This window comes from Papilio machaon, chromosome 10, assembly GCF_912999745.1.
Source record: "Papilio machaon chromosome 10, ilPapMach1.1, whole genome shotgun sequence".
Classification (NCBI taxonomy): Eukaryota; Metazoa; Arthropoda; class Insecta; order Lepidoptera; family Papilionidae; genus Papilio; species Papilio machaon.
The window spans coordinates 989,470-1,002,797 of record NC_059995.1 but is presented as its reverse complement, the minus strand read 5'-3'; the positions used below and the strand labels follow the sequence as shown (position 1 = coordinate 1,002,797).

At 33.1% G+C, this 13,328-nt stretch overlaps 1 protein-coding gene across 1 annotated transcript; it reads right to left on the bottom strand.

Annotated features, from left to right (window-relative positions):
• Window positions 1-6,235: 6,235 nt before the first annotated feature.
• LOC106707988 (hexosaminidase D-like) lies at window positions 6,236-13,019 on the bottom strand. The gene is made up of 11 exons (XM_045679717.1): window positions 12,970-13,019; window positions 12,806-12,860; window positions 12,435-12,626; window positions 11,660-11,857; window positions 9,729-9,912; window positions 8,845-8,999; window positions 8,544-8,656; window positions 7,849-7,949; window positions 7,327-7,438; window positions 6,714-6,800; window positions 6,236-6,463 (listed from the first exon to the last, which is right to left on the bottom strand). Exons 1-11 carry the CDS (start codon window positions 12,975-12,977, stop codon window positions 6,238-6,240), a joined length of 1,431 nt encoding a protein of 476 aa, XP_045535673.1. The 5' UTR covers window positions 12,978-13,019; the 3' UTR covers window positions 6,236-6,237.
• Window positions 13,020-13,328: the final 309 nt, after the last annotated feature.

Here is a 13,328-nt window from a genome sequence, read left to right as displayed (position 1 = left end):
TGACGTAGATGTAGATCAATGTCTGGAAGAACACATAGGCTACTAATTATATTTTTGTAATCCACACGGACGGAGTCGCGGGCGACAGCTCGTATAGGAATATTATACAAAACTATAGCATATATAAAATAATAAATATGTTTACCTGTGATTATGTTTTAGAAAATTAAACAAGACTTATTGTCAAACTTACCGTAAGTTTCTGAGGCCAAAATGCCATTATAAAACATATCATCATCCCTGTCATTATCTTTGACAAAACAGAGATAACAATATGTTTTAAACGGAGATTATGGCCTCAGAAACCTACGGTTAGAGATGTATAATTTTAGTATACACTTATGGTAGGCTCCGAACCCTACACTGGGGTCCTACATTCAGCTGATGATGAAGGAACTGCTTCAGTAGCGGCTAAACATCTCTTAGTACATCACGTCAAACCAATTGTGTTACTGGTACTATAGTGTGTTAAAACGTTAGCATCTTGATTACCCATCTTATTATAGCCGTGTTAACTAAAACGACCTTGACATTGAATCACTACAATGTTCGCATTGTTCTTCGTCTTGTTATTGTGATCACATAGTTAATTGTTTGTACAAACTTACATACAAACATTCCCAAGATTACGAATTATAGAACTTATATATTCATTAAAGATATGAAGGTACTGACTTTCCACTTAGATTGGTTCTAATCAGACATAAAAAAGGCGGGAAGGGGCCATACCCTTATGCTGTAAATAGTAAAAAAAAAATTCAGTGCTATTCATTTTAATCGTCAATTTTTATCTTAACAGTAATACTCGTATAAAACTAATTGTATAAGAGCAATTCAGTTTTAGTAGATGGCGCCACCAATGATACATAAAACTGGCACATATTAGCGCCTTGACATATCTTATCTTATCTATATATATAAAAGAAAGTCGTGTTAGTTACACTATTTATAACCCAAGAACGGCTGAATCGATTTGACTGAAAATTAGTGGGCAAGTAGCTTAGAACCAGGAAACGGACATAAGATAATTTTTACCCCGTTTTCTATTTTTTATTCCGCGCGGACGGAGTCGCGGGTAAAAGCTAGTTTAAGATAAAAAGGAATCGAATAGAGTCGTCTTTTGTTTTTTTCAATACTACTTCTAGTGTCTGTTTTTTCATGTTTTAACATGTTTGTGTTGTCCTAAAGTTTTTACGTTTCGTAATATATTATAGTTGTTTATCTTGATACATAAAAAACAATTTTTAAAAGTAAGGTGTTGTGTTTTACTAAAAAAAGTTTGGTGCCTAAACCCGGGAGAACACAAATCGAACTAAAGTGAAAATATTAATGTGATTGTGTAACGTGAACATTGTACACTAATCGAAGTTATATTACTGTAACTTCCCTAAAAACATAAGATTGTTAAAAATGTAAAATAAAGTGTAACTTTGTAAAATTGATAAAAAAAAAACTTGAGAGGTGTCAAGGGACACCCGGATGGAACGAAGTTCCTTTCAATTAATTAGTGAAGCAACCAATGTTTATTCTATGCATAAAAAACTTAAGGCTTCACAAGAAGTACATTTTATTTCTATGAATTTTAGTTATATATTGTCACGTCGTTGCCATGGTGATATAGTAAAAAGTGTCGTGACAACTTTTCGTAAGAATTTTTTCCGTCTAGCCCCCTTTCACAACGCGCGATAAGGAACTTCGTTCCAATAAAAATAAAAGGTAATTAAGCTTAAAAAAGGGTATACACTGAAGGGCGAAAGTACAAAAAAAATCTTTTAAGTGTGAAAACAATGGGGGCGGGTAAAATAATCCATTATCCAACTAGTAATTAACTCGTAATCAACCGGGGGGCGATCTGGAACTTTGAAATTGACTTTTCTATAGCGCGCTCGTTTATCTTGATCCTTTAAGAGCGATAATTACTGATTCAACACACCTTCAGTCCCAAGCGGGGAATACGGGAAATAAACTTGAATTTACAATGTGGCAATTTCACAACGAACTTACGGAAAGATATATTGTATGATTGTAACTCTGTCGGTTGTTTTAAATAGTAGTTTAAGAGAAATTTAAAGATTGTGCAATCATGGAAATAATTTAATGGATACTGTAGTAGTTTAAACTTAGGCTATTTTTCAAGTCCTGACTATATTTTAAGAAATTAATAAGTACTTTTTATTACGAGTATGTAAAGGAGCGTCGGTGGCTCAGGGATTAAGCACTTAACTTGCAATCTGCAGGTCCTGGGTTCGAATCCCTCTATGTACCAATGTGTTTTCGATTTACATATGTACATTTATCCGACATTTTTACGGTGAAGGAAAACATCGTGATGCAACCTGCACATATCTGAGAAGAAATTCATAGATATGTGTGAAGTCAACCACGCTGGTCCAATGCGGGTTGCATTGGGCCAGCGTGGTTGACTATGGCCTAGTTACCCCTAACTTGGGGTAGGCTCCGAGCCCCTCAGTGGGGACGTATATTGAGCTGATGATGATGATGATGTATTACATAACATTATAAATAAATCACGTTAAAAAGAGACCTACATCTAACAATTTTAAATATAATATTGATAAATAACTTTTCGTTGAATTAAACTTATCTTCCAGTAAAAAATTATAAAATCATTATATCTACTAGTCGTGGTATGTCAGCGTGTTTATTAATTTTGAAACAGCTTTCAGGAATTTCAAGTCTGACAAGTCAGCGTCACTATCGATGCTTTAAAAATATATAAAAATGTAACCAGCGTAATTTGAGCTCACGAATCTTTTATCAGAGTAACTATGTCGTGCATTTCGTTTTATATGAATTTCTAACCGTTAATTTTTTGCTGTCACAATTTTTTTAAGAATGTAGAAGATGAAAATTTGCTTTATTTAAAAAATATTTTAATAAAGCGATTTAAAAAGGATATTACTGTTAACTTTGGTAAGATATTTACACGCTCAAAATTAAAAACCTAGGTAATTTTAATACATGTAAACGGTCCTTTACAACTTTAACCTTCGTTTTCATTAATTTCAATGCAAACTTTAAAAGTCCACGTCAATCTAAATAAAGGTTTTATTAAATTTCGTGAGCGGCTGCGATAGAGCCCGCGTTCGCGTAATGTCTTATACCTCATCCCCGCAAAGCCTTTAATCGCACTGGACTTAAACAAGTTTAGCTTTTGTTTGGCGTCTGTCTGTTTCACTAATCTCTTTTTAAATCTTTTAATATAAATTAACTTAAGTATATAAAATAAGGCAAATTCAACTTAAATTTTCTTCGCTTGATATAGATACCAAAGTTGACTTATTGTCTTTGGGGGTTCCAGTTTTATAATTTTCTGTTGATAGTAAGATTTGAAATCCACACAAATAGAAATAAAATGCGAAAATTTAGTTGAATGGATGTTGGTTAAAAGGTCTCTCTGAAACGGCACAACGGATATCGATTAAATTTGGCATAGTATTTTTTTAATTCTGGTCAGACGGAGTCGCGAGCAACAGCTGGTATGGTAGTAACAAAAAATGAATTTCTTAAGAATCTTAGAATTTTTTCCTGTCCTACATTTTACATAAAAAATAATTCATTTCAATGATTTACACACGGAGATATATTTGGTGTACGTGGGCGAGGTTCAGTGGTGCGATAACAGAAGAGGAACGTTGATTACCACCTCCTTATCATAATAAAAGTGAATTATGTAAAATATTCTAGAAGCTGCGACAGTCACGTTTTATTTTCCACGAAAAATTCTGATCTGTCTTGATGTCGAGTTAAATAATTTCTTATATTTATCTGTGTTATATATATCTTATACAAAAACTAGATATCGCCTGAGTCCGTCGACGCGGAATTAAAAAAAAATCAGTAGCCTATGTGTTCTTCTAGACTTCTACATACATACTATGGCAAGTTTCAACGAGATCAATACATCCGTTCTGGAGATACCTTCTAACAATCATCCATCCAAACATTCGCATTTATAATTTTAGTAACATTAAACGTGTTCTTGTTCGAAATATGATTGTATCATAGATAATACATGTAAACGAAAACGTTTCCAAACAACAAAGTGAACGTCTGATAATAATTAGTACTCAAGCGTTTGGTATTTGCATGTCATTCCTAATAGTTTTTTTTTATAATAAGTCTGATAAAACTTTTATATTAACTTCTGCTTATGGTAGATGTATATAGATACCGGAAGTCGCACTCTTATATAATTTCTGTTACAACTTATGTCAACCTAAATTATGGTAGCCGTCGCAGATAATCCAACGTTTTGTCACAAATGTAAAAGCTTACTTATTTATAGTAATCACGTATAATAAATAAGAGCTCGGTTAGTCTTAGCCGTGAAATGAAACATTTTTAGTAACGTGCTCACCAAAACGACGTCCATTACAGAAGAAACGCCTCAGTGGCAATATTTCGTGCAGAGATACGCCTAATTTCCTGCGAGACTGGCATTCCGTCCTAATATTCCTCGTAACAAAAACCCACCCTTTGTGACGCGTCTTTGCATTAATCTCGCCGCGCCTACGCCACGTCGCTCCGCCGCCCGGTGTGATTCCCTTGTCGTCCTTTTTACAATTCTAAAGGGCAAGGCACACAAGCGATTACTTTTTCATAAATAAACATATGTTAAAGTTTAATTCAACAGAACAGCGACCATAAAACTAGTGGACGAGACAAGAAGGCACTAAATTTTCAATAAAAACAATTTACTTCAAAATAATACATTCGTTTAGTTTACGTAGAATAACGTCTAAATTATAAGTCACTAGTTTTTTATATCTACTGTTTCTACAGCAAAATTTTTTTTTTTCATTAGAAGCCCATTGGAAAAATATACCATTCAAAACTATATTTACATACGTCAGTGAAAACACAACCTTAGTGTATGAGATAACATCGCGCAATCTCCGATTTTTTCGCGTTACGGATACTTTCCAAACGCTTTGTTTACACCAAGAATAGCAAGGAAGTGGAAAGGAAAAAAACTATGGACCTTTAAGACATGGTCCACAATGTTACATACAATATTTGCGAACGTACAATATTTTGTGTATTTGTAATGCCCTATTATTATTTTCATTACTTTTTCAACAAATAAAAATGCATTTTTAACATTTTTTAAAAACTTATCAAAAATAAATATTTGTTGAGATTTTTTTAGCATTTCCTTTTTCATATTAGTTGTTTTTTTTTCTTAATGATGGTTAATCAAATCTTTGTACAAGTTACTAAAAGGGATACGGCTTGCACGCTTGCTCAGTTCCTTCACGCTCGCCGAAGCCCGCTTATTAAAAAGGTCGGTCACGTGAAAAAGGGACAATACGACTAGTTCGGGCTTTATTAGTTAATATCCGACCTTCTTGTTTCCGGACTAAGGAATTATGTACAGGAAATGTACGACTTTATTTATATTAAGTCACGACTCGAGTTTGTGGTTATTACGTCAAATCTGTTTTCAGTTGTTCATTTTATATTGATACTAGCTGTCGCCCGCGACTCCGTCCGCGCGCAGTTAAAAAATGGGGGGGGGGGGGTTATGAAAAATAGATGTTGTCCGATTCTCAGACCTACTGAATATGCTCACAAAATTTCATGAGAATCGGTCAAGCCGTTTCGGAGGAGTACGGTGACGAAAACTGTGACACGAGAATTTTATATGTTAGATTGGTCGTTCTTTTTTCGAAATGTTTTTATTTTTAATTAAAAATAGTTTTAAGCACTTTTCTTCTAATTAGTTTTAATTTTAAAACTACATGTTCTTCAGTTTATGCCACATCCTTAAAAAAAGGTGGCAAAATTTTCGTTTCACTCCGAAAATGGGGTGAATAGACACAAAACTAGAAATAATTTTTACATCTTAATATTGAACGATTTTTCGTTAGTGAATCAAAGATTTAGTACATATTTTTTATAACTCATATAACATCAGTAATTTGTTAACGAAAATTTTTGCATATTGTAGTTTTCAAGTTTCGTTTCTATTCATCCCTTGACTACTACTAAGTTTAAAAAACTGTGTAATTCTTTCAGTTCTGTGTATGAGGTTATGGTACTCCAATAATCGAACCCAATCGGGTACAAATTTCGGTATTACATTTATAGGTTTTAAGTAAAAATAACTAAACTTTCAGACATTAATTTATTAAGGTAAATAATTTAAACACAGTATAAATAAAATCACAATAAAAATATATCACAAATAACACAAACATAATGTGTCGATGCTTATTCCGTTGGTTTCATTTCAGAATCTATTTCAATATGCGTACATTTCGGTTGTACACTAGCGCCGGCATTGAATCTAGTCACAGCTGTTGCATTTATGTCAGTTAACTGCTGAACTACAGGTCTAAGGAATGTTCCGAGCCACTCCTCTGCGCTCCTTCTCCCAGTTATCTGGTGAAGCAGCGGTCTTATCAATTCTTCCAGTTCCAACATGTCGGATAATAAACTAGAAATAAATAAAACATGTTAAAATAATGAGACTGTATTTAACTTATGACAACACAATCAAAGATTAACTCAATCATAAAGTTATAAAATCATAGAATAACAAAATCATAGAGTAAAACAACTAAAGAATAATAAAATCATAGAGTAACAATCATAGAATAATACATTTAGTAAGTCAGATAATCAAAGAATAACAAAACCATAAATTAAAATAATCATAGGTAAATATTTAATCAAATAATACATACTGCTTAGAAAACTGCATGATGTTCTGAACTTGCAATGGATTAGTGAACTCATTGTCTATTTGCCATCTATTGAGCCATGTTGCTACTCTGTAACAGATATTTCTCTTGTTTTAATACGAATTACGACCTAACTGCGTTTTCAGTACCGAAACACTCGCAATAAACATAGTATTCTCTGAAAAAAAAGAAAAAAAAAACAAATACTGTATTTTTATCCGAAAAATTCGACAATTAAACTATTTGTAACAGATGTTTTATATAAAAAATGTTATTGGAACGAAGTTCCTTATCGCGCGTTGTGAAAGGGGGCTAGACGGAAAAAATTCTTACGAAAAGTTGTCACGACACCTTTTGCTATAGTAAGTATGTTAACGACGAATGAGCGCTACTTCACCATGGCAACGACGTGACAATATATAACGAAAATTCATAGAAATAAAATGTACTTCTTGTGAAGACTTAAGTTTTTTATTCATAGAATAAACATTGGTTCCTTCACTAATTAATAGAAAGGAACTTCGTTCCATCCGGGTGTCCCTTGACACCTCTCAAGTTGTTTTTTATCATTTTTTTTAAAAGACGTTGTAAAAGATGTATGAAGCTTAACACTGACTGGTCGCCGTGTATGAAGTTGAAACAGCGTTCCTTGAGGACAACGAAGCAGTGCACCCACCGCGCCAGCTCCCCACCCGGCCACTGAGCCTCCGGGATCAAGTCCTCCACCACTGCGATACAAATGTACTCATACATCAATATACCAAACCATACATACAAACACGCTTTTATAACATACTATATGAACGAATTAAAAATAGTAAGTAGCCTATTTGTTCTTCCAGACTGTGTTCTATGTCTGTGCTAAATTTCATTGAAATTGGATGAGTCGTTCTGAAGATACCTAGTAATCCATCCATCTAATCGTATTTATAATAATAACTAGCTTTTACCCGCGACTCTGTCCGTGCGGAATAAAGAATAGAAAACGGGGTAAAATCCTATGTCCGTTTCCAGGTTCTAAGCTACCTGCCCACCAATTTTCAGTCAAATCGATTCAGCCGATCTTGAGTTATAAATAGTGTAACTAACACGACTTTCTTTTATATATACAGATGTATTATATTTAATTTGAACATACCTGGTTGTGTCGAGTCTCTTTTGAAAAAGCAATTCAAGCAACACTTTAGAGAGGGAAGCGAAACTGGTAAGAGTTCACACAGTGTTGAATAGTGATCGTACCTGGAAATAAGATTTTTAATATCAAATAACGTCCATTTAATAATTAAAAACCATAGAGATAGAGATTTACGAAGCATCATAATCATCATCAGCTCACTATACGTCCCCACCGAGGGGCTCGGAACCTACCCCAAGTTAGGGGTGAATAGCTCATAGTCAACCACGCTGGCCAAGTGCAGGTTGGTTGACTTCACACATATCTTTGAATTACTTCTCAGATATGTGCAGCTTGTATCACGATGTTTTCTTTCATCGTAAGAACGTTGGATAAATGTACATATGTAAATTAAAAACACATTGGTACATGAAGGGATTTGAACCCAGGTTCTGCAGATTGCAAGTCAAGTACTTAACCCCTCAGCCACCGACGCTCTTGCTCGAATATACGAAATATAGTATTTTTCAAATATCTTATCAGCTCGGAACATCCTACGAGTTGCTGCGCAAAACACAATGTTAGTTATAATGGGGCTTCATTGCAAAGTTCAAGATCAACCGCCAAAATAACTGAAATACTTTATATTTTCCAATTCATTTTTCTTTCAATGACTATGAATGTTATGACAATTACTTTGGTAGTTAAAATCTAGTTACCTTGACCATCCAGTTAATATAATACCAACAAAATCAAAACGGAATGCATATTTCTCAATCTCACGCAACCAGCCATTTTGGTTGCTGACATATCTTTCACTTGGCGATACTACCTGCAATTAAAACTTCAAAAATAATTATATATATCTAAATGATAGTGGTAGATCCTGCCACACTAATATTTGTAGGGTGCAGGAATAGGCCGGATCGTCTGCCTGCCGTCTGCGAATGCTTAATTTTAGTCCTCTTTTCCTGGCCACTTTTTCCTTAATCAATTTAAATCAAATATATCACATCATACCTGGGATCCACCATTAGCACCTTTAAACGCTGATGCAATCCAAACTTTGGAAAATACATGCCTATATGTCTCCCACATGTTTGGTGTCAATTCAAAGCAATGTCCCTGATTATAATGCCATACAACAGGCTGGACTAGATCGCCAAGATTGTATGCTAAAAAAATTGAAACAAACAATATGCCTAAAATCTGTTAGGATACAAGAATCACTCACTGGCTCACTGTATCCCCGACTACATCTGCCCCGAATAAAAAAAAATTTAATAAGTATCCTATGTGTTCTTCCGGACTTTGTTCTACATCTGTCAAATTTTATTAAGATGCATTGAGCCGTTCTGGAGATAACTTCAAACCAACATCCATCCATCCATCCATCCAAACATTTATAATATTAGTAAGATCTGTCTATAAGTTATTGATGCTAACATAACAAAACGTTAGTACTTGTGTTTTGGGTTGCAAGAACTGATCAAGACAAAATAATTTTTCAGGAAAAAAAATAATTGATATGATAATAGTAATGAAACATAGACTAAAAATCAGACAAATAATGTAGGTAATTATTTAAACGTTTAAAAAAAAACACTATAAAAAGTCAAAAACTAGTGTTCGCCTAATGTTCCAACTTTTAATTAAATATAGCTTTCTTCAAATCTCCATATAAAGTTCATTTTTGTCAAATCTATATATATAAAAGAAAGTCGTGTTAGTTACACTATTTATAACTCAAGATCGGTTGAACTGATTTAGCTGAAAATTAATGGGGAGGTAGCTTAGAACTAGGAGACGGACATAGGAACTTTTTTATCTTGTGTGCATTTTTTTTTTATTGCGCGCTGACGGAGTCGCGGGTAAAAGCTAGTTACATAATAAAATAGACATACCTTTGAGTACTTCATATTTTATAGAGCGCAGCATATCCTCCCACATGAGTACAATCAAATCTGGCCTCTTTTCCTTTATAAATAAGGTAACATTTTGTATGTGTTGCAAGTACAATGACACTGTACCGTGTTCACTGCTTGCAGCTGTACTTTTACATTCATCACACACTCCCGAGTGCCATACCTGGAAAAATAAGTTTTATCAACATCGGTTTATTTCATTAATTGAGCCGTTTATTACACATAAGTTTTCCGAATTAATTGAATAACTGAGCCGTGTAGTTTGAAAGTGGCCCAACTCCATTTATAGTTACATCAAGTTATTGTTTCATGCATCTTAAAACATATTAAAAAATTAAGAAGTGAAAAACACATCATAGCTTACAGTGACATGTGCACCGGGCAAAATAGAAACATTAAAGTAGCTTTAATGTGGTTGAAAATTGTCCAAGCTTTGGATAATAATATAGAAATTATAGATCATAAATTTTTAATATCAGGACATTCGTTTTTACCAAATGATAGAGATTTTGCCGTGGTAGAAATGTCATTAAAAAATAATTTACTGTACGTTCCCCAAGATTATTATAAGATTATTAAAAAGTGTCGGAAGGGTAATAATTTAATTCTAAACAAGCTTTTACCCGCGACTCCGTCCGCGCGGAATAAAAAATAGAAAACGGGGTAAAAATTATCCTATGTCCTTTTCCTGGCTCTAAGCTACCTGCCCACCAATTTTCAGTCAAATCGATTCAGCCGTTCTTGAGCTATAAATGGTGTAACTAACACAACTTTCTTTTATATATATAGATGAAATGAGACAGGAAGATTTTGTATCGACAAAATTATTAAAAGACGCAACTTTTCAAAGAGTAAAAAATTCTGATGGAGAATCAGTAAACTGGTTAAGAATATGTTCGATGCGTTTTGTCAGAAATGAACCATCTAAAATTTTTTATAAGACATCCATGAATGTAAATGAAAATTTTAAAGTTCTGAATTTATTACCACGTCGGGGTAGTCTAGTAAATTGTTTTGTAATAAATTTATGTTTGTAATTTTCTATGTTCTGTAATTAAAAAATGTTTTGAATCGCATAAATTATGTTTCCGAAGTGTTTTCAACATATGCAAAACAAATTCCGTATTTTTTTTTTTATTTGAAACATCTTAAATTATGTTGAATGGACTTGGGCACCTTCAAATTTTATAATGAATCTGGCTGTTAATTTTGAAAGTGGCCCAACTCCATTCTTGATAAGAAAACGCACGTTATTTATTTAATAATTGCCACTATTTTAACAGGAACTTTAAATTTAACATCCTTAGATACACTTAAGCAGTATGACTCCTTAGTATCTTATATGTATATTTTTAAATTCATTGAAACGCAAACCTTTCAATATCTCGTTTTGAAGATAAATGGAGTTAGGCCACTTTCAAAATAAGCGGCTCAATTACAAAAAACCGTGTGTTTGAAACACTGACATAATATTGTTGTTCTCTTTGGATAAATAGACATAAAAACTTTTCCACAAATGACCCTTGAATAGGAATTTGCCTGAGTTTTTCCTACAAACTACTAGCTGTATAGCCACTGGATAGCTCATAGAAATAACAGTCGCACATAGTAAGTCCAGTGAGTAGTCGCTTAGTGAAAAGGGGTCTAGGGGGAAACCCTTGTAGCCAATATAGCATATACGAGACATGTTTGTTTTATTCCATATACATAGTATGTACTTCCTATTCTATATAGTCAATAAAATGCCAATAGATTAATGATTAAGGGAATAAATTTTCAATCCAGTGGTTGTAAGTTCAAATATTAATATAAGCATTGCTAGTATTTAAAAAAAATCACTATTGGTTATTCCAACTTCATATTGTCTGTCCCTTTCATTCCATTACAATTATAATTTCTATATTGAATACCTCATCAGCCCCGATATGTATATATTTAGCATCAGGCTGTGCATCTATCACTTGCTGCAACATAGTTGTCACAAGTTCCAGGGATTCAGGTTTAGTCGGACATAGTACTGCTGGGGAGTGCGGTGCTTCCCGCAGCTTGCTATGTGCTGGGTGCTTCAACACAAACTCCAGATGACCTATTGTTTGAATTAATTGGATCTGAAAACGTGAAAAAAGAACATTATAACAGTCATTATATTCATTTATTTGTGTAAAAATAATTTGCCACATTTACCACTTTGTAATATAAAAAAAATAAAAAAACTTCAGCAAAAAGAAACCCAATAAAGCATTTCTTGCCGAACAGAGTGGTCATGGTATGGAAGATTCCCAGAAAAAACATTGTGATAGCCAACCACATACACTTTTAAGAACAAATTGGATAAGCTAGATATATCCAAGCTATTTGATAAATGCATCAGCTAATTAGCTGCTAATGTATCTTACCAAATAATAATAACTGCCATATTGAATTTATTTTATTAATAGCCCCATCCTTAGTGTCAAATTAAAGACTATGAGTATGGCAATAAACTTTTTAATTTATAAATTACTAAATGCATTCTACTATTTTTTGTGTGTGAAGGTCAGTCTTTGGTAAAGATTTACTTTGCATTAGAAAAACTGTTAACAATCTTTCAACACTGAAAATAAGGTAAAGATGTGTTTATTTAGCCTTTATTTATTAGTGTAAAAGAAATGTTTGAAGTAATTCTTATTTTTGTTTAATACTTACTACTTCCAAACTATTTTCTTTGGCAAGTCTAAATATAGTTTGTACATCATCAACGCTGTATAAACCATCCCCTCCACATCCACTACTACTTCTTTGGCTGCCTATATCTTTTAAGTTTGAATCGTATGGGAATGTATCCTCCCATTCCAAAAGTATACCTGTAGCACCCCATGACTTTATGCTTTTGAACACCTGAAAAATCATTAAATTGAACTAAACAGAAATATTTTTCTACAAAACGACACAGACTTTTAATATCTCAAACAAAATAAGGGAAACCCACACTCACGGAGAAAAACATTATTTTCGGCCTATTATTTCTAATACATTGTCAGTATGCGACTTATAGAAGGTATTTATAATGTACTTACTGATGCTAAGTAATCGATTTTCAATGGAGCACCTTTTAAATCAAAATGAACAATCCTAGAAAAGAGTAAAAAAAATTTATGATTCAGTTATAAATTGGCTTTGACCGGCTCTCGGTTGTTTTTTCATTTTTTATTTAATCAATACAAAAATTATCAACACTAACCCGTCCATGTTTAGTTGTAACTTTCATTTATTACTTAATCTACTTCACATCAATGAACAAATCGTAAAACTTTTATTCATACATTTTATTTATTTATTTGCAAACATTGCAAATAATTTTTGATTTTGACGTTGTCATTGTCAATAGTTATTTTGTTGTTTTTTTTCAAGATTTTACGGCCTAGTTACTGGACCTTTAAGCCAAGTCTTATTTTAGGGCAATGTTCACGCATTTTAAATTCATACTGGTATTGATGTTTTTGTAAATATCCTGTTTTTTTTTATATTCTAGATTTATATTACTTTGTTAACGAAAAATTCAATTAACTACTTTATTACATCCGATTTTCATTCGTTATA

Bases quoted from the DNA above. Each gene is read 5' to 3' on its own strand.
- LOC106707988 (XM_045679717.1), bottom strand. The intron at 11,858-12,434 runs GTAAGTATTAAA...TCACGTTTTCAG, and splicing joins AAGAAAATAGTTTGGAAGTA to ATCCAATTAATTCAAACAAT. The intron at 7,950-8,543 runs GTAACTAGATTT...TCTTATTTCCAG, and splicing joins ATATTAACTGGATGGTCAAG to GTACGATCACTATTCAACAC.